The 19,587-nt window shown below is 45.6% G+C and overlaps 1 protein-coding gene across 5 annotated transcripts in view; it reads left to right on the top strand.

Moving 5' to 3' along the window:
• AGK (acylglycerol kinase) overlaps window positions 1-19,587 on the top strand; it is a 518,819-nt gene that overhangs the window by 272,536 nt on the left and 226,696 nt on the right. For all 5 annotated transcript variants that reach the window (XM_033958385.1, XM_033958387.1, XM_033958383.1 and 2 more), the window contains one exon: window positions 1,620-1,652. In XM_033958385.1, coding sequence (XP_033814276.1) covers window positions 1,620-1,652 — 33 coding nt within the window. The remainder of the gene's footprint in view (window positions 1-1,619; window positions 1,653-19,587) is intronic.

The following is a 19,587-nucleotide window of genomic DNA, read 5'->3' on the forward strand; positions in this document are numbered from 1 at the left end:
AAGTTGCCAACCCTGGCCCTAATTTCTGCTTGAGCCACTTTTACATTATCTCTAGCCCCCACATCTCTTCCTTCAGCTCTCTAAACCAATTGTTTCTTAGTGATTTCTTCTTTAGGAGATTGGTGAAGGGTGTCTTCCTTATCCGTCTTTGACTGTGCCAACTTTTTTTCACCAACTGCACCCCACTTGAGTCGGACCTTGAGTTCCTGGAGTCACCAGCATATTTTTACTTTTCAAGTTTTTACCTGCTCGCCATTCTTTCCGGTGCATCAATCACTGCTGTAGCATAGGTATGAGTTGTGGGAAGCTGTTCTCATTGCTAAACTCAGAAGTCCCAAGGGAGCTCACAAATTAAGCAGCTGTTCTCTGATGTGATGTCACTTCCTGTGTCATATGTAAATTTATGTCTGAACAATTTTATGATCACCGAGCAATACATCAATCCTAATGAATACAGGTTCAATCTAGTCATCCATTTTCTTGTAATTATAAACCTTCCCCTCTCTGTATTCCTTTCTTATCTACAACAAATAGATTGGTATTGGTAACTATGTACTGTTACAACAATAAACCAATAACCATATTATAGTTCTGGTCATCTAAATTCTTTTGCAAACCCCTCCCCTCATCCACATTCAGTGTACTTCAGTGGTGAACACTCCATTACTAGAACATGTAACAAGTTCTACAACAAGAACATATGTCTAATGGATCCTTGGCTCTCCCCCCTTCCTTTCAAATCAAGAGCAAGATCTTTTCTCCTAAAAAAAAACCAATCCCTAGGAAGGAGTGTACAGATGAATAGAGGTAGAACCATTATTCCAAAAGGACAGTGTTCTTACCGTTAATAAGGAGAGTCCCTTCCCTACTGCAGATATAGTCCAGTAGAATTTGTAATTCCAATGATTTGAGTTCTTATAATCATTGGGTTCTCCAGGACGGGCTCCAGCAATAAACATAATAACCCAATCTTCCCCTTTTAATTAAATAATTTGCTAGGCCTACCATCCTCACAAAAAAAGTATTTAAAATGAGACTCCGTCCTCTAGGTATAAGGTGCTATAGGCACCCCAGGTGTTCAAGAACATCTGCCTACGTTTAGGGAATATTCCTGTATGCCTGGAATAAACTATCAGAGTTTGTCCTCAATACCCCTTCCCTTGTGTAAAAGCAGACTGAAAACCTACCTTTTTGATGTAGCCTTCAATCTATAACCCTACTCCCCATTGTCCCAGCCAGCAGATTAACCATTCCCCCTAACTGAATCCATTGTATCCTGTTTGTCTGTCTTGTCTGTTTAGATTGTAAACTCCTTTAAGAAGGGACCGTCTCCTTCATGACTCTGAACAGCGCTGCGTACATCTGGTAGCACTATAGAAATAATAAATAGTGGTAGTAGTAGCAGAGGCAAGAACCTAATCCTTCCTTTCACTTTCCTGCTACTACTCAGATAATGACTTCTAGTCCCTCATAGTTGCATGATCCAGTAATGGCACCACAGGTGTGGTATCTTTTCAGGAGTGACAAATAAAAGCAAAAAATTTCTCTTATACAATTGTAATAAAAAAATATTAACCGAAAGGAAATGTAGACTAACATGGATATTTTGGTTCTTTTAGGTGGTGACAGGACTCCTTCGTAGGACAGATGAGGTATGGTTTTGATTTGTTTGTAGTACACTGATGTAACAAAGTTTCAAACCCTTCCCTCCTAATTTGTTTTTTCCTATTATTGTATATGTGGCTGTGTCGAGCTCCTGCAATTTAGATTAAAGAATACACTTCTTCTTTTTTTTTTTTTTTTTAATTTACAACTTAAAGTTTTACAGACTTTTGTTCAATCTGTGTTGAGGCACCAGTCCTCAGTTTTACTTTGAACTTCTTTCTTTTATTTTATCTGGAGAAAGGAAACTTATCTTCCCTTCATATTACAAACAGTTCTTCTCCTGGACAACAAGAGGAAAAAGTCTGCAGCAGCTTGCCTCAACTGGACCCATCCAAGTATATTGGAACCAGAAACTACTGTCCAGGACTACTGCCAGTCCCGGTTACTGATTCAGGAGGGATTTCCCAAATGGGGGAAGGTTGCCAGTCTGCAGTTTCAAATAAGTCAGATAACAAGGCTGTATAATAATCAGATATTTAGGTTTCATTAATTAAAGATACTTGATAAAGGACAACATTTATGTCTGGGGAGAGAAATATGCCCTCAGATCTCCTGTCTTTCACTCCAGAGTGCAGCTTCCAGACAATCACAGTTATACTTTGACATCACATTAGCTAATTAACATATTTTTACATTACAGGATCAAATGATCAATTCTTAGCCAAGAATTAATAGCACAAACACTTTGGGCTAGATTCACTGAAGTCGACGATCGTCGCTAAACCTGTTTTCACAGATTTAGTGACAATCACTGCTAACCAACCCGATTCACTAAATGGCCCACCGCGTATTTTTCCCATTAGTTGCCCATTTTCCGATAAGGCCATGCAAAATAGCCAAGCGATTGATTCACTTACATTGCTTGGCTATTTAGCATTAGGTTTTACCGATCCTAAAACCCGGTCTGCCTGGTTTGTTTGTTTTTTCCATTTTTTTTTCAATGGCACAGATATTTTGTGTGTATTACACAAGCAAAATATCTGCCCATATAAAAAAATGACACCCCCCCCCAACCGCTGCCAAAAACCCCTGACAATCGTGCGCCCTACCCGACAAATGCAGTGACCCTAAAACAAACAGCAGGAGGGATCCTCACTCGCTCCTGCCACAAAGGCACTCCCTCTCTCCCCCCACGAAAAAAAACAACAGGAAGGAAGCCCACTCTTTCCTGCCCGGAAAGACCTCTCCCTGAAGAAAAAGGCAGGATGGATGCCCACTTGAAGTTGGGAGCAGGAGGTACTGAAAATGTATCCTGTTCCTCCCGCGATGACACTGGACCTTAGGCCCCTCCCCGGTGCATCATGTGATGCATGGGGAGGAATCTAAGGCCCTGATGGGCTCAGATGCCTTGGGCTACTCCTTTGGGAGGGGCACGAGGCCTTTGAGCCAATGGCCAAACAAGGACTTCCTTAGGCTCCTTCCTAAGGAAATCCATGATTGGCTCAGATGCCTCAGGCCTGAGGCATTTGAGCCAAGCAGAGTCTTAGGCCCCTCCCTGTTCATCACATGATGCACCAGGGAGGGGCCTAAGACCGAGTGTCTTTGTGGGAGGAGCAGGAGGTGTTTATAGTACCTCCTGCTACCAACTTCAAGGTACGGGGGAGGGGGCATCCCTCCTGCCTTTTTCTTCAGGTAGGGGGAGGTCTTTCTGGGCAGGAGGGAGTGGGCATCCCTCCTGCCATTTTTTTTCAGGGGAGGGGAGGCCTTTCTGGGTAGAAGGGAGTGAGCATGTCTCCTGTTCTTTTGTGGGGGGGAGAGGGAGGGAGTGGGCATGCGCCTTCAGGGCAGGAGGAAGTGGGCATCCCTACTGCCTTTTTCTTCAGGGGGAGGGGGGAGGTCTTTCCGGGCAGGAGAGAGTGAGGTTTGGGGGGGATGATGACTCGGGTGTGGGGGCTTTTTTAATGGGACAGATGGAGCGCAGAACATCTGTTCCATAAAAAAAAAAGCAGTAGCCTTGACAGCAGTGACAGGAGGCTGCTTCCCCTGTCACTACTGTTAGGGCTCTGCATTGTGTCAATCGCTCACTGAGCGACTGAGTCTGTGGGTTTGCATGCAAATGATTTGCACCTCTGTGTAAATCATTTGCATGTAAACTTGATAGTGAATCAATCGCTGTTGGAAAATTGGCCAGAGAATCAGCCAACAGCAATTGAGTCGCTATCTTTAGTGAATCTAGCCCTTTGGCATTGCTTCCTCTTTCACATGTAAGTTTAAAGATATTTATCTCTTATCTACCAGCTATCAATATACTCTATAATTGAGTGCTAAATCAAGCTACTTTTTATCTTTAACCACATGATTTATATTTAAGTTTCTGCATTTAAAGTTTTATACTGATCTTCACACATTATCCTGCAGTTAGCAATATTTCACTTAGTCTAATTCTTTGACAAAAGTCCATTATACTTCTCATGTTCTTATCAGTTAGAACTTCTGCTTCTGCAGTCTAATGGGTTCCCTGTTGCTAGTCTTGCATCTCGTTTAAAAACAACCTGAGGCGTTTCGGTGGCACCGAGAAATGGAGTAGCAGTGAGATCGCTGAGCTCCTCCACATTCTTGCCCTAACCTATAATATACCGGTTTCGCACGGGATAAGCTGTTAACTTATTGGTCACATAATAACCCCACCACACTTACCATTTGGTGCTGGATTGTCTTGCTGCATGGCTACAAAATCTTTGAAGAAAGATAAATCCAGAACAAAAGCGGAGCTGGTCGCAGAAATCACAGTGACAGTCGAGGCAACACTTGATAAAAAATTACAAAACTTGCTGGATTGAGTAAAAGAGGAACACAAGTGTATTGATAGTGTGGGGTTGGAAATGGACGCTCATTAACACGGCACAAGCGCCCTTAAGAACCAGGCCCAAGTGGCTGCATGTGAACGAGAGATTCAGTTGAAAAAAGTGATGGCTCTGGAGGATAAGGTTGAAGACCTTGAAAATAGATCGAAACGCAACAACCTTCATCTTATTAGGCTCCCAGAACTGATTTCTGATGGGGATTTTCAGAGCCTTTTGGAGGATAGGCTACTAAAGGTACTAAACCTGGAAGATAAATTTGCGGAGCTATAGATAGAATGCGCACACAGAATGAGGCCTAAGCGGGACGGAACATTGAAGCCTAGAGTGGTCATATTTTGACTGTTGAATTTTGCCCACAAACTACTGCAGGGACTGAGATTGCGTCCCCCAGCTGGAGTACAATAATAACTGGGTGCTTTGCTTCCAAGATTACTCACCTGCAGTACAACTTCGTCAGAAGGCCTTCTTTCCTATCTGCACAAAGTTGTTTGAGAAGAAAATAAAGTTTTCGCTGCTATACCCCAATAAGCTCAAGGTCCAATATGGGGGTCACATTACCTCTCATGATTAAGTAGTAGAGGCACAAGCTTTCCTAGATCAACTCAATGTTGGAGATTTATCTAAAGCCCCCTGAGGACCTCTTTTCTGGCCTCAGCAGCAGTCCGAGGAGCTGATTTCTTAATCTCTGTAGGAGTGGGAGCCTGGGGGATTCTCTGGTATTAATATTGAAGGCTGCTGTTTGATATGCTCTGCGGCATTGGTGGGACTGGATGGCTAGAATATTTCACTGAACTGGCTGCCTTTCTTTTGGTTTCTTGGACTCACTTTGCTGGGGATATTTCCCTGTTGCACTGTATAACTGTATGTTCTCTCTTGATTTGAACTTGTTTTTAACTCTTTACATTGCTTCTGGTCCGTGTTGCTGTTTATCTGTTGGGATGGGAAGCTGATAGTTGGGACCGCTTGATATGCACAATTAGTGCCTTTTCCTAAGGACAGGCTGGCATAACTGATTATTTAATTTGAGGTGGTATATTACTGCATGTCCTCATGGCCATTTGTATGTTAATACTTTCCCTCTGACAAAGAATACCTGGGAGAATTTGGTATGAATTATTTCTGACTTCTTGTTCATTAGTTTTGTGTAAGTTCACAGTAGAGAATGACACGGTGACAAAATTCATCACCGTTCCCGTCCCCGCGGATAACCGCGGGAAACCATCTTCATGTCATTCTTTAAGGAAAGAGGGAAGAATCGGAGTATGAATGGCCACAACTACTGACCCGCAAGCTTTGCTTTGAAGAATGCTTGTGTAGAAGGACTGAGGTTGAAATAGACACTAGAAAATTACATGGGATTATTTCCTGCAGTTATCCGTGGGGACGGGAACGGTGATGAATTTTGTCACCGTGTCATTCTCTAGTTCACAGCTTCTTGGACCTAATTAGGCGGACCTATTGGGAAACACAATGATCTTTGGAGAAGGAAGGGTTGAAGTGGGGGATATTTGGATGAAGGAGGGTGGAGTGAGAGGGAGGGAGGGGATAGTGGGGGGCTTTGGGAAGGGGGGAAGGAGAGATGATGGAGTTTCTATGGACCAGCTTTTTATAACTGACTTCGAGCCTCTTTTTCGGGTAGCGTTGGTGGCTCACTTAGACTATTTTAACATAACATAAAAAAATTATTTCTAGACTGCAAATACCAATGAGTTCTATGCGGTTTACAAAAGATTAACTGTAAAAACATAAAAAGCAGCTAAGGGCTAAGAAACTTCAGAAATAAAAAAGTTTTTAGTTGTCTCCTAAACTGTAAGTAAGAAGTAGACATAGATAATAATCGTTTGAAGTCTTTGTCCCAAAATGCTGCCTGGAAAGAGAGAGTTCTATCGTAATATCTTTTAAGTCTGCAACCCTTAATCGGCGGAAAAATGAAGAAAACTTTGTAACTCCACAAGCAGTGTTGAGTGGAATAACAAAACAATTCTATCATACAAGATGGAGCTTGACCTGATGGTACTTTGTAATAGATGCAGCCCAGTTTAAAGATGGCCCATGCCTCTACCGGCAACCAATGCAATTCTCGATAGTAATGATTTACATGATCATACTTTTTCAGACCATAAATGAGTCTCAGTGCAGTATTCTGTATTATTCGTAACTTTGCATAATTTCTTTTTAAGACCTACCTGCTAAATCTATAATAATAAAATGCTAAGCGCGCATGCGAACTCCTACCTGCATGATCTGTAGGTCCGTGGTCGGCAAGAGTGCACATGCGCGCTTCGACTCCCCCCTCACTCACTGTAAGGCAACACTCACTGTAAGGCAGTTTTTCATAGTCGTCCACCCGGGCACACCCCTTCTCGGCGCACCCAAACCCCTGTTGACCCTCCCATCCGACCCTCCCACTACGAGACGACCACAAACCTCCCGACTCCAGCAGCGTCTGCAGTACTCTAAACACGCTGCTTCGCAACCTTCTACTGCCCTTATTTCCTCTGCCGCGTCCCTGATGACATTGAGACAGAGACGTGGAAGAGGAAATCACGGGCAGTAGAACGCCGCGAAGCAGCATGTTTAGAGGACTGTAGACGCTGCTGGAACCGGGAGGTTTGTAGGTCGTCTTGCAGTGGGAGGGTCGGATGGGAGGGCCAGTGGGGTCTACTGCATGGCGACGGTAGTGACGGGGGGGGGCGGGGAGATGGAAACATGCTGCTCAACGGTTCTACTGCACAGGAGGATGGGAGGGAGGGATAGAAAAATGCCGGGTTCTACTGTATAGGGGGGTGGGAGGCAGTGCTCCCTCTAAGCGGGCGGGTGTTGTGAGCAAACTTTTTTCGCTGTGCGCTAAAAGCCAGCAAGTTATGAGCCAACTCGCCCGATTCTCCTCTAGCCGCCCTGCCATCTGCCGTACGCCGTGCGCTGTGACGAGAAACTTGTGCGCAGCGATGTAATATTTTGTGCGCCAGCGCACGCCAGCGCAGCTTAGCGGGAACACTGGTGGGAGGGTAGAAATGGAAAGATGCTGCTCAACGGTTCTACTGCACAGGGGGATGGGAGGGAGGCAGGCAGGCTGGCTTCGGGGGTGGGGGCGGGACAAAGTCTGGAAGGCAGTGAGGGTGACATAGAAAGGAGGCATTAGGGCACTAAGGACATAGGAAGGGGAACTGAGGACACTAAGGACACAGGACAGAGGCACTGGGGGCACTAAGGACATGGGAAGGAGGCACTGGAGGCACTAAGGACACAGGACGGAGGCACTGGGGGCACTAAGGACATGAGAAGGAGACACTGGGGGCAATAAGGACATAGGATGGGACACTATGGACATAGGAAGGGGACCACGGAAAGACAGGCAGGCATGGCGCAACAGAGAAATACAGGCAGGCAGGGGGCCAGGGAGACAGAAAGAAAGACAGACAGACAGGGGACCAGGGAGAGACACAGACAGAAAGAATGACAGACAGCGTCCAAGGAGAGAGAGACAAAGGAAAAAAAACCAGACATACATCTACTCTAGCACCCGTTAATGTAACGGGCTTAAACACTAGTAAATGATATAAGAGAGGGGACCAGAGAAAATAGATGATATTATAAGAGAGTGGACCAGAGTCTTAAAAGCCAAAAAAATCAAAATAGGCTGTAAGAGTTCAAAGTTTCCATAGAATATGGAAGCCTTTATGGACCACCATGCCCACTTGGTTTTGCATAGTGAGCATCTGGTCAAGAGTGAATACCAGAATTTTAACAGTAGATTGAGTAAATGACTCCGGCATATTCTGACAAGAGGAAGCTAAAAAGAATTTTGTTTTCTCCGGGTTTAGTTTTAATCTAAATTCCCTCATCCAATCTTCAATCATAGTGAATACTTCTTCGATGATATGGATTATATTAGTAATTGATGACAAGCATGGTATTACAATTGTAATATCATCTGTGTAACTAAATAACTTTAGCCCTAAATTTTCTACTCTAGTTCAAAGAAAGGAAAGGTAGACATTAAATAAAAGAGGGGATAGTGGTGAACCCTGGGGGACACCACATGGGTTTTTCCATTTCAATGAGCTAACATTATCCATATTAACTTGATAGGTACGAGCTGAAAGGAACCCCTGAAACCATGTTAGAACATTATCACGTATTCCAATCGAATCCAAAGTTTACAACAATGTGGTATGATCTAACACATCAAAAGTGGTGCTTAAGTCAAACTGCAGGATAAGGGCATTACTGCCCCAACTTAGAAGTTTGTAAAGATAGTCTAGTATAGCAGTGAGTACTGTTTCAATGTGATACAAAGGATGAAACCTTGACTAGGAGTCATGTAATAAAACATGAAATTCAAGAAAATTCAAAAGCTTTGATTGAACAAGTCCATCCAATATTTTAATAAAGAATGGAATAGAGGCGATAGGTCTATAATTTGAGACCAGCAAAAGAGTTTATTTAGAATTTTTGACAATGGGAATGTTAATATGACCTCCAAATCACAGAAAAATTCCATTGACCAAACGGTGAGTCAACCAATTAAGTATTTCTGACTTGAAGAATAAAGGAGCATTTTTCATTATGTTTGGCGAACAGAGATCTAAAATACAAAACAGGTTGGGCTCCTGGGTCATCCTAGGGGTGAAGCTGCAGGCTGGGACAGCTCCCTCTCGTGGGATGGGACAGCTCCCTCTCTGTATTTGCCATTGGTGCTAATGAGGCCTTTTAGAGGGAGAACTTATGATTAAAATCATGACCTGGAATGTTTGTGTGTGGGGGGGGGGTGTCTTCCCCTATTAAGCAGCAGAAATTGTTGCATGCAATGCATAAACAGTGTGTCGATCTTGCTTCTCTACAAGAGATACACCTTAATGCGCAGGAACACAAAAAGCTGTGTACATGGTGAGTAGGGAAGAAGGCTGGGGTGGTCATTTTATTTCACAAATGGTTGGTGGTGTAGAAATGTCAGATTATTACTGACCCTAAGGACAGATTCATTATAGATTCATTATAGCTCATGTTAAGGTAGACAGAACTCCCTACCTTTGTCACCTGTATACCCCTAATGTTTACGGCAAGGCCTTCTTTCACTCTATTATTCATAAATTGCAGGGTCTGGTGGGATCTCCGCAATTGATCATGGGGGGGGGGGAACTTTAATTGTATGGCTGATCCTGCCCTGGATAGAGCCCATAATCAACGACCCATTTTGAGGGCTGGTGCACTCTAGATCACACATGACTCAAGCTAGGTTGGATTATATATTACTGGATCATGACACCTTTAGTAAGACCACAGAAGCATATATTGGTCCCACAGGAGAGGCCTAAGGCAACTGGGATAATTCCGGTTGGCCCAGGCGCCTAAGGCCCCAACTGTGGACGGGGCTTGAGGTGCCTGGACCAATCGGGCCCTAAGGCTCGCCATTCTAAGGATGGTGGGCTTGCCAGACGGATGGGTTTGGGACCCATCCAACTTTGTTCAGGTACAGGGGGGTATCGGGGGTGGGGGTCGCAAGGTGGTGGGGATCGTAGGGTTCAGGGGGGTTCGGGGGAGGCGATTGTGGGGGGGGATACATCGAGGGTAGGAGGGCCTGGGATCCCTCCTGCCCGTATCTTGTTGGGGGTAGGAGGTTTCAGCGGGGCAGGAGGGTTTAGACTCCCTCCTGCCCAGATCGTGTCGGCCGTACGCAGGTGGGGTTTCGGCGGGGCAAGCGGGGTTGTGTTCCCTCCTGCCTCGATTGTGTCGGGGGAATTGCCGGTCGCCAGGGCAGGAGGGCCTGGGCTCCCTCCTGCCCCCATCTTGTCACAGGGAGGGGTGGATCATGGCAGGAGAAATTGGTCATCTCTCCTGCCAGGACGGCAATTGCCCCCCCCCCCGAACCGCAGCACTTCGGAATACAAAGTGGCATGGTTCTGGGGGGTGGGGGGTGATTGCCATTGCGGCAGAAGAGATGAGCCATCTCTCTTGCCACAATGGTTGCGATGGGGGGTGGGCAGGTTGCCAGGGCTGCTGAGCTCATCGCAGCAGCCATGATCAGCTCAGCAGCCCCTTTTTCGGCACTTATACCTGTTTGACTTGGTCTAAGTCGAAACATAGAAGTGCCGACTAGGCAGCCTGTTTTTGGTTTTGGTTATATCTGCTGTACGAGTACGACTATGTCTAGGTCAGCCCACATTGTTACACTGATTTACTTCCTATTGTGGGGTACCAGGATTTCCCACCAAGACTAGATAATAGTATTATTCTTCGATGGGCAGAGTCCACGCTGGAATATATGTTCCCATTCCTAGATGATGACACTAGCGTGGTGCCTTTTGCCACCCTGTTGAATTATAAGAACATAAGAAGTTGCCTCCACCGAGTCAGACCAGAGGTCCATCTCGCCCAGCGGTCCGCTCCCGCGGTGGCCCACCAGGTCCGTGACCTGTGAAGTGGTTTTTGTCCACTTTTATAATCTACCTCTAGTTTTGTCTGTACCCCCTATCCTCTAGGAACCTATCCAAACCTTCCTTGAACCCCTGTAAACTGCTCTGGCCTATCACCTCCTCCGGAAGCGTGTTCCATGTGTCCACCACCCTTTGGGTAAAAAAGAACTTCCTAGCATTAGTTCTAAACCTGTCCCCTTTCAATTTCTCCTAGTGACCCCTAGTGGTTGTGGGTCCCCACAGTTTGAAGAATCTGTCCTTATTCACTTTCTCTATGCCCTTTAGGATTTTGAAGGTTTCTATCAAGTCCCCTCTAAGTCTCCTCTTCTCCAGGGAGAACAGCCCCAGCATTTTTAACCTGTCAGCGTATGCAAAATTTTCCATACCTCTTATCAGTTTAGTCGCTCTTTTCTGGACTCCCTCGAGTACCGCCATGTCCTTCTTGAGGTATGGCGACCAGTACTGGACACAGTACTCCAGGTGCGGGCGCACCATTGCGCGATACAGCGGCATGATGACTTCCTTCGTCCTGGTTGTGATACCCTTTTTGATGATGCCCAGCATTCTGTTTGCTTTCTTTGAGGCTGTCGCACACTGCGCCGATGGTTTCAATGTTGTGTCCACCATCACCCCCAGGTCTCTTTCAAGGTTGCTCACCCCTAGCAATATTCCCCCCATTTTGTAGCTGAACATTGGGTTCTTTTTCCCTACATGCATGACCTTGCATTTCTCTACATTAAAACTCATTTGCCACTTTTTTGCCCATTCTTCCAGTCTCGTTAGGTCCCTTTGCAGGTCTTCACAGTCTTCCGTGCTTCTAACCCTGCTGCAGAGTTTGGTGTCATCAGCAAATTTGATAACCTCACATTTCGTCCCCGTCTCCAGGTCGTCAATAAATATATTGAACAGGAGAGGTCCCAGCACCGACCCCTGTGGAACTCCGCTCGTGACCCATTGCCAGTCTGAGTATTGGCCCTTTACTCCAACCCTCTGTTTCCTGCCTGCCAACCAGTGTTTGATCCATCGGTAGATATCCCCTTGCACCCCGTGGTTCCACAGCTTTTTAAGTAGCCGTTCGTGAGGTACCTTGTCGAAGGCTTTTTGGAAGTCAAGGTAGATGGTGTCTATGGATTCCCCCTTATCCATCTGGCTGTTTATTCCCTCAAAGAAGTACAGCAAGTTCGTGAGGCACGACCTTCCCTTGCAGAAGCCATGCTGGCTCGCCTTCAGTTGTCCATTGTTTTCTATGTGTTCGCAGATTGTGTCCTTAACTAGTGCTTCCATCATCTTTCCCGGAACCGAGGTCAAGCTCACAGGCCTGTAGTTTCCCGGGTCACTCCTTGATCCCTTCTTAAAGATGGGTGTGACATTTGCTATTTTCCAGTCCTCTGGGATCTCCCCAGTTTTTAAGGAGAGGTTACATATTTGGCAAAGTGTTTCTGCTATTTCGTTTCTCAGTTCTTTTAGTACCCTTGGGTGGATGCCGTCCGGGCCCGGTGATTTGTCGCTCTTCAGTCTGTCTATCTGTCTGAGGACATCCTCTTTGCTTACCTCTAGTTGTACCAGCCTTTCATCATGGTCTCCGGTTATAATTTCCTCGGGTTCTGGGATATTAGTTGTGTCCTCCCTGGTGAAGACTGACGAGAAGAATTTGTTTAACCTGTCAGCTATCTCTTTTTCCTCCTTTATCACTCCTTTCCTGTCTCCATCGTCCAGTGGTCCCACTTCCTCTCTGGCTGGTTGTTTCCCTTTCACATACCTGAAGAAGGGTTTGAAGTTTCTTGCTTTTCCTGCCAGTCTCTCCTCATATTCTCTCTTCGCTTTCTTGACCTCTCGATGGCATTCTTTCTGGTGTCTTTTGTGCTCTTTCTGGTTTTCCTTTGTTGGTTCCTTTTTCCATTTTCTGAAGGATGATTTCTTGTCACTTATTGCCTTTTTAACTGCATTTGTTATCCACGCTGGGTTTCTAGGTCGATTTATTTATTTTATTTTTTTTTGCACCCTTTCCTAAACCTTGGGACGTACAGGTCCATTGACATTTATGCTTATCAGTAATTGACTCATTATATTAGATCTTTGCTGAAGGAGGGTTTAGCCTTGGGGGTAGGAACGAAATTGGGTACTCTGGCTAGGAGGAGGATTGAATGCCTTCCGTGTCTTACTACCATAAGATTGTCCTTGCTCTGCATTCTACAGATCGCTGTAAAGTGGATGGGGGATTTGGGGAAGTTTGTGGATGGCGCAGTCCACTATATCCAGTGCTTATTATCGAGAGTGTACCTTCCGGGTGGTGTTGCATGCCTATATTTCCCAAGTACAAGTGTTCTATTTAGGCTTGAGAGACACTAGAACTTGCCCCAAATGCAAGCAAGGGGATAATGCCCTAGGTCAAGCATTTTGGCTGTGCCACTGTATCCAGCTGTTTTGTAGGGAGATCTGTTCATACATAGGAGTGCTTAAATTTGACCATGTCTCCCCGCTCCTGGCCAAGCTCCACTGGCTTCCGATAATCGCCAGGGTCCACTATAAATGCGCCTGTTTAACTTTCAAAATCCTATATGGTATCCTCCCTCCCTTTATCCCTCTTTCTTGGAATTCCTCAAACCCTAATACCACCAGATCCTCCCACAAATTAAAACTATCCTTCCCCTCGCTAAAAGGCATTTCCCACACAGGAAAGCTAGGGACCTCTCTCCAGTTCAAAATCACTGAGCTCTGGAACAACTTTACTTCCCCTCTTCAGAACTTGAGCTCTCTCCAAGTTTTCCGCAAACATCTGAAAACCTGGCTTTTCTCAAAAAATGTAAGTCTCCCTCCAACTTAGGAATCAAGGAAACTCATATCTTGGCATTCCAAGTCCTCTAAATTTTCTTCACAATTCCTCCTCTAACCCTCTGTTGTAGTTCCTTCCTATTTCTCCTACTGTAAACCGCGTCGAGCTCTACGAACGTGGAGCTGATGCGGTATACAAACCTAAGGATTAGATTAGATTAGATTACCAGAATAATATTTCCTCCTTCCCTCAGATAGTACTATTCCTCCAATTGGGGGTTATCTCAAACACGGGGGTAGGAGATTGATTTGTAAAACCTTTATGGTGGGACAAAAATGTGTACTGCAATATTGATTAGAAGATGCCCCCCTAACATTTTGACATTGGAGAGCCTCATATCATGCTCTTATAATCTTGGAGGCTAGAGCCACGTCTCCCACGTATAAGCAGCATCGATTATTCTGGGTGAACTGGGAGCCCTACATTCAAAGCTTACAGCTAGGGCTCGAAGTTCAGTTCTGAACACCTTAAACTGCTGATCTAGAGATGGTTTTGTGGTTGGTCTTTGATTAGGGGAGAGGGGTGGGATGGTTTGGGAGGGTTTTGGGTTTTCTGGTGGGACTGAGGTTGGAAAGGGGGTGGGACCTATATCGAGGCATATTGGTAGATCTGTTTTGGTCATGTTGTTTGATGTTCTTAGCTGATGCCCCTTTTGTATGGTAGAAAATGTTGATGGTGAGTTAGATACAGTATGTGACATTTATTTCCATCCCTAGGGATGAACCTGTCAGGGTTAAGTCATACACTAAACCAGTTCCCTGAGGCAGGAATCCAATTTACTCTTTTGGATATTTTTGTTAGGATAATTTACAGATGAAGTAGCTATCAAGGTTTTTTTTGTTGTTATTGCATAGCAGTGGGGGCTGCTAATTGAACTACTCTACACCAGCTGGGACTGAGATTGTAGGAAGCTGGTGTGTTGTGTTTTATTTTTTGTTTGCTGCATTGCAAGAGAGTGACTGCCAGAATTGGGGAGGGTTCACAAAAGACCTCGGGTTGGGAATTTTGTGGGTGCTTGTGAATAGCCATTATTAAAAGTGAACCCAGCAATTCTGTTCCCAGTTCCCAGGGACTGGAGAGTTGCTGCAGCCTAGATAGGCAAAGTTTTTGAACTGCATTGCTCTGAAGTTTTTTTATTGTTGTTGTTTAAACTGCAAGGACCTGGTGAAGCTCAGAACTGTGTTAACCTAAAGCCCAGGTCTCCTTAACGTAGAGTGGAATTGTGGGGGTTTTCTTTTTCTTGTTTGGAAGCAATATGGAGCTGCCCAGGACATGATTATGAACTTGAGACTACTTACCTGGGGCAGAGCTTGAGTTGTGCTTGTTGGATTATGAACTGACTACTATGAACTGTTTGCTTGCCAAGTGAAAGCCAGTAAAACAGTTTTATGGGTTGTTTTTTAAATTAAATTTACTGCAATGGTCTGAAAGAGTTTTAGTTTCTTATTATTACACTAGAGAACTGTACTTCTGTGTAGGGTCTCCCCCTTTGGGAGCCACGCCAGGGTCGTGCTGCCACCTGTCGGCGCCTCCTCCCCCCCCCCCCCCACACACACACACACAGTTTCCTTGCGGGCCCAACTGGTGACAAGTACAATTTGCTATGAGTTTCCTGATGTACAGTCAAACCTCAGTTTACGAGAGCACCGGTTTGCGAGTGTTTTGCTTTAACTCAGTGGCTCAGCTTTCTTCTTCTGTATGCATTCATGCTAGGCCTCATCATCACACCTAGAAATCCCAGAATTCCTCATCACTTCAAAATGAATAATTCAAATTTGCAAGCTGAAATTGTATTTTAAGTAATCGTAACTATTTTTATGAATCTTTTTCTGTGGAAACTAAAGTCCACCATCAGCATTACATTTCCAAATAAATTTCCACAGAAATGGAAAGTACAGTCACTTGATTTTCTATTACTGGAATCCTTTGAACTCCCAGGCCCGGTCTGAATTTACAACTTTAAAATGTCTATTTTCTGATCTGTTGACTTAAAGCCTTTAATCCTATAGTGCCAACTGGTAAGATTGCTGATCTACAACTGGCCTATCTATATCCAGCAGATTTCAACATCTAACATCAACCCAAGACTAGAAAGATGGGGTGGATGGGTGGCAGTCTTGATTTGAGATACAATGAGACTGCACAGAATTGTCATTCTACAGCTAAATGAATCAGAATCTCTTTTAATCCATCTGGAACAGGAGAAACAATTTGGCTGCTCATGATATACCAAGCACCTTGTAACAACACATAATTTGTGCAAGAATTCCTTGATCTGATTACACAAATGACCCAGAATTACCATAGAATGGTAATCGCAAGAGACTTTAGTTTACATGTTGGAACCCTGGGTACTTCCACAATTGTTTTGCTGGACACAATGACAGCCATTAGAATTCAGAGAGGTGATGAATTCTCCAACCCATGAAAAGGATCACATATCAGACTGTGGGCTAGATTCACGAAGCCTACCTTTGCCAGGCAATCCGTGTCCAATCCGTTTATGAGTCTTCTTGGGCAGTCGATTAAGCAAGCCTCCTCAAGAAAATTATTGCACTCGGAGGCACGCCAACACAGTCACTGGACAGATCGCTGCAGAGTACTCGGGAGGCATGTACGGACCATCTTATTTTCCTGTAGATGGTCCGCATATGTGTTGGCTCTCAGCACAAGCGTGGGAGGGGGGAATGAGGAGGCTAAAACTGTCAGTATTTGCCTTGGCCAGTATCAGAGAAACTGACCATGGACTCTCAACCCGCGGGTCTCTTGAGCACAGAAAACTTCACTAGCAAGCAGCGACCTCCCGGCAAAGATCGTGATCCCCCTCCCCCAACTGCGTTAAAAACTTTGACAGTAACGGGAGCTTCTTACTTTGGTTCTGATCTGGTTACCGCATTGGCCAGCTTGGATGTGCATGATTTCTCTCATGCTGATCTCCAATCGCCTCTGACCTTGCAAACGACATGAAGGAGATCAACCGGGGCTGGTGGCGAGAAGTGCAACCCCACTTTTAACCCACGGGTTAAAACCACAGGCTCGCAGCGGGGCATGGCCAAAGAGAACAGGGCGGCATGACAGAATAGGGCAGAGAGGCAGGGGAGAAGAGAACAGGGCAGCATGGCAGAAGAGAGAAGAGCGGCAGAGAGCTGGGCGCTTTTTGGATAGTTTCAGGGCTGGGATTTCAGGCAGAGAGCAGGACAGTCGGAAAGGCGGTGAGCGACTGGTCCCCAGCAGTCACTTCTTTTGATCAGCCAGCCCAGTTGGTATTCCTGAAGTTTTCTTTTGTGATTCGTTTCTTTCCTTTATTTGCATGCGCAGATCGGATCGGGCAGGAATCGGATCGGGAATAAGGTTAGTGAAACAGAGGGTTGGAGTAAAGGGCCATTACTCAGACTGGCAATGGGTCACAAGCGGAGTTCCGCAGGGGTCGATACTGGGACCGCTCTTGTTCAATATATTTATCAATGACCTGAAGGCAGGAACGAAATGTGAGGTTATTAAATTTGCAGATGACACCAAGCTATATAGCAAGGTAAATAATGTGGAGGACTGCGAAGATCTCCAAAAGGATCTGACAACACTGGAAAAATGGGCCAAAAAGTGGCAAATGAGCTTCAACATAGGGAAATGCAAGGTCATGCATATAGGGAAAAAGAACCTGATGTTCACTTACAAAATCGGGGGTTCACCGCTAGGGGTGAGCAACCTTGAAAGAGACTTGGGAGTGATGGTGGACACAACACTGAAGGCGTCGGCGCAGTGCGCCTCAGCCTCAAGGAAAGCAAACAAAATGTTGGGTATCATTAAAAAGGGTATCACGACCAGGACGAAGGAAGTCATCCTGCCACTGTATCGTGCAATGGTACGACCGCACCTGGAGTACTGTGTTCAGTACTGGTCGCCGCACCTCAAGAAAGACATGGCAGTACTTGAGAAAGTCCAGAGAAGAGTAACTAAACTAATAAAGGGAATGGAGGACCTCTCATATACTGACAGACTGAAAAAGTTGGGGCTTTTCTCCCTGGAAAAGCGGAGACTTAGAGGAGACATGATAGAAACCTTCAAGATCATGAAGGGTATAGAAAAAATAGACAGGGACAGACTTTTTAAATTAAGGGGAACCACAAGTACAAGGGGGCACACAGAGAAATTGAAAGGGGAGAGGTTTAGATCAAATGCCAGTAAGTTCTTCTTCACACAGAGGGTGGTGGATACATGGAATGCGCTGCCGGAGGATGTAGTAAGCAGGAACACACTACAGGGCTTCAAAGAAGCTTTGGATAGATACTTGGAGGACAAAGGGATAGAAGGGTACAGATAAGAATAGAAGTAGAGGTAAGTTATAAAATTAGTCAGGGACCACTGTTTCAGGCAATAGGCCTGATGGGCCGCTGCGGGTGCGGACCGCTGGGCAAGATGGACCTATGATCTGCCTCAGCGGAGGCAACTCTTATGTTCTAATGGGAGCAGGGTCGCAAAGTGATCGCAAACCAATTGGTTTGCTTTGTGAATCTGGCCCTTGGTATTCTACAAAGAGGTTGACATCTCAGAATCTCAATAAAGCAAAGTTGCTTACCTGAAACAGGTGTTCTCCGTAGACAACAAGGGAATGCAGCCACAGTTGTTGGTGAAGTCCTCTGACTGAGCCTGGGTGTTGGTGCTCTCCCCTAGCTGTAGTAAGTTTTGAGCTTATTGGGCATGTGCAGGATACCCTATAGCTAGGGCTAGAGAATGACACTGTGATTTTTACCCGCGGCTAACTTGCCAAAACGGTGGGAGGGGGTAAAAGTGCTCACTGTGGGTACGGGAACAAGGCCATCCACCGCCCCGTGGAGCGCTGAATGGCCTCGTCTCCGCAGTTAAGGGAGGGAACGCGCGTGGCCCCCTCCTTCCTACCAGCAGCATCTATATTCCTCCCCCTTACCTTCCGGTTGTGTCAGAGGAGAGCTTCCGCCCTCAGACGCACATAACTTCAGGCCGGCTCATGCAGCTTCCACAAATTAAACTAACGCACCATGAAGGTAAGGGAGAGAGAGGGAGATGCTTGAAACGCATGAGGGGTACTGAAAGGAACAAACGCTTAAGTGGAGTGGGGAGAAGGAAGGGTGGTGCTGGAAAGGAATAGAACAGACAGTGAAGGGGGATGTGGAGGAACAGATGTTGAAGGGGGGTGAGTAGGAACAGACGCTGAAGGGAAATGTAGAAGAGAGAGTGGGGAGAAGACGTTGAAGGGAAATGTGGAAGAGAGAGTGGGGAGAAGACGCTTAAGGGAAATTTGGAAGAGAGAGTGGGGAGAAGATGCTGTAGGGAAAAGGAGGAACAGAGAGTGGGGAGAAGACGCTGGAAAGGAAGAAGACAGAGATGCCAGACTATGGGGGGAGCGGAGGGAAGAAGATGTGTGCCAGACCAATTGGGGGGGAGGGAGAGTCACAATAACAGCAAATAGAAGAGACAGAGTGAAGGCAGACAGTGGATGGAAGGCATTGAATGAGAAGATGAGGAAAGCAGAAACCAGACAACAAAGGTAGAAAAAAAATTTCTATTTCTTTTTTTTTTTGCTTTAGGATAAAGTAGTATATTAGTTGTGTTGATAAAAATTTATAAACAAAGCCCTGCCAGCTGAACATATCTTTCTCTAATTCAGCAGCCAGAACTTTGATTTATAAGGAAGGAATAAGCTAAATATTGCAGTACTGAGGCTTGTATGGATGCTGCAGGGACTGTAGTTGTGGGAAAGGGGCAGGGACAGTGATTGCATGGGCAGGGCGGAGATGGGGTGCTGATAAGGACGGTGGGATGGGGCAGTAATGGGGCAAACTTTTTCCCGGTGTCATTCTCTACCTAGGACCCCCTCCCCTCATCCTGTCAG

This window comes from Geotrypetes seraphini, chromosome 9 (assembly GCF_902459505.1).
Source record: "Geotrypetes seraphini chromosome 9, aGeoSer1.1, whole genome shotgun sequence".
Lineage (NCBI taxonomy): Eukaryota > Metazoa > Chordata > Amphibia > Gymnophiona > Dermophiidae > Geotrypetes > Geotrypetes seraphini.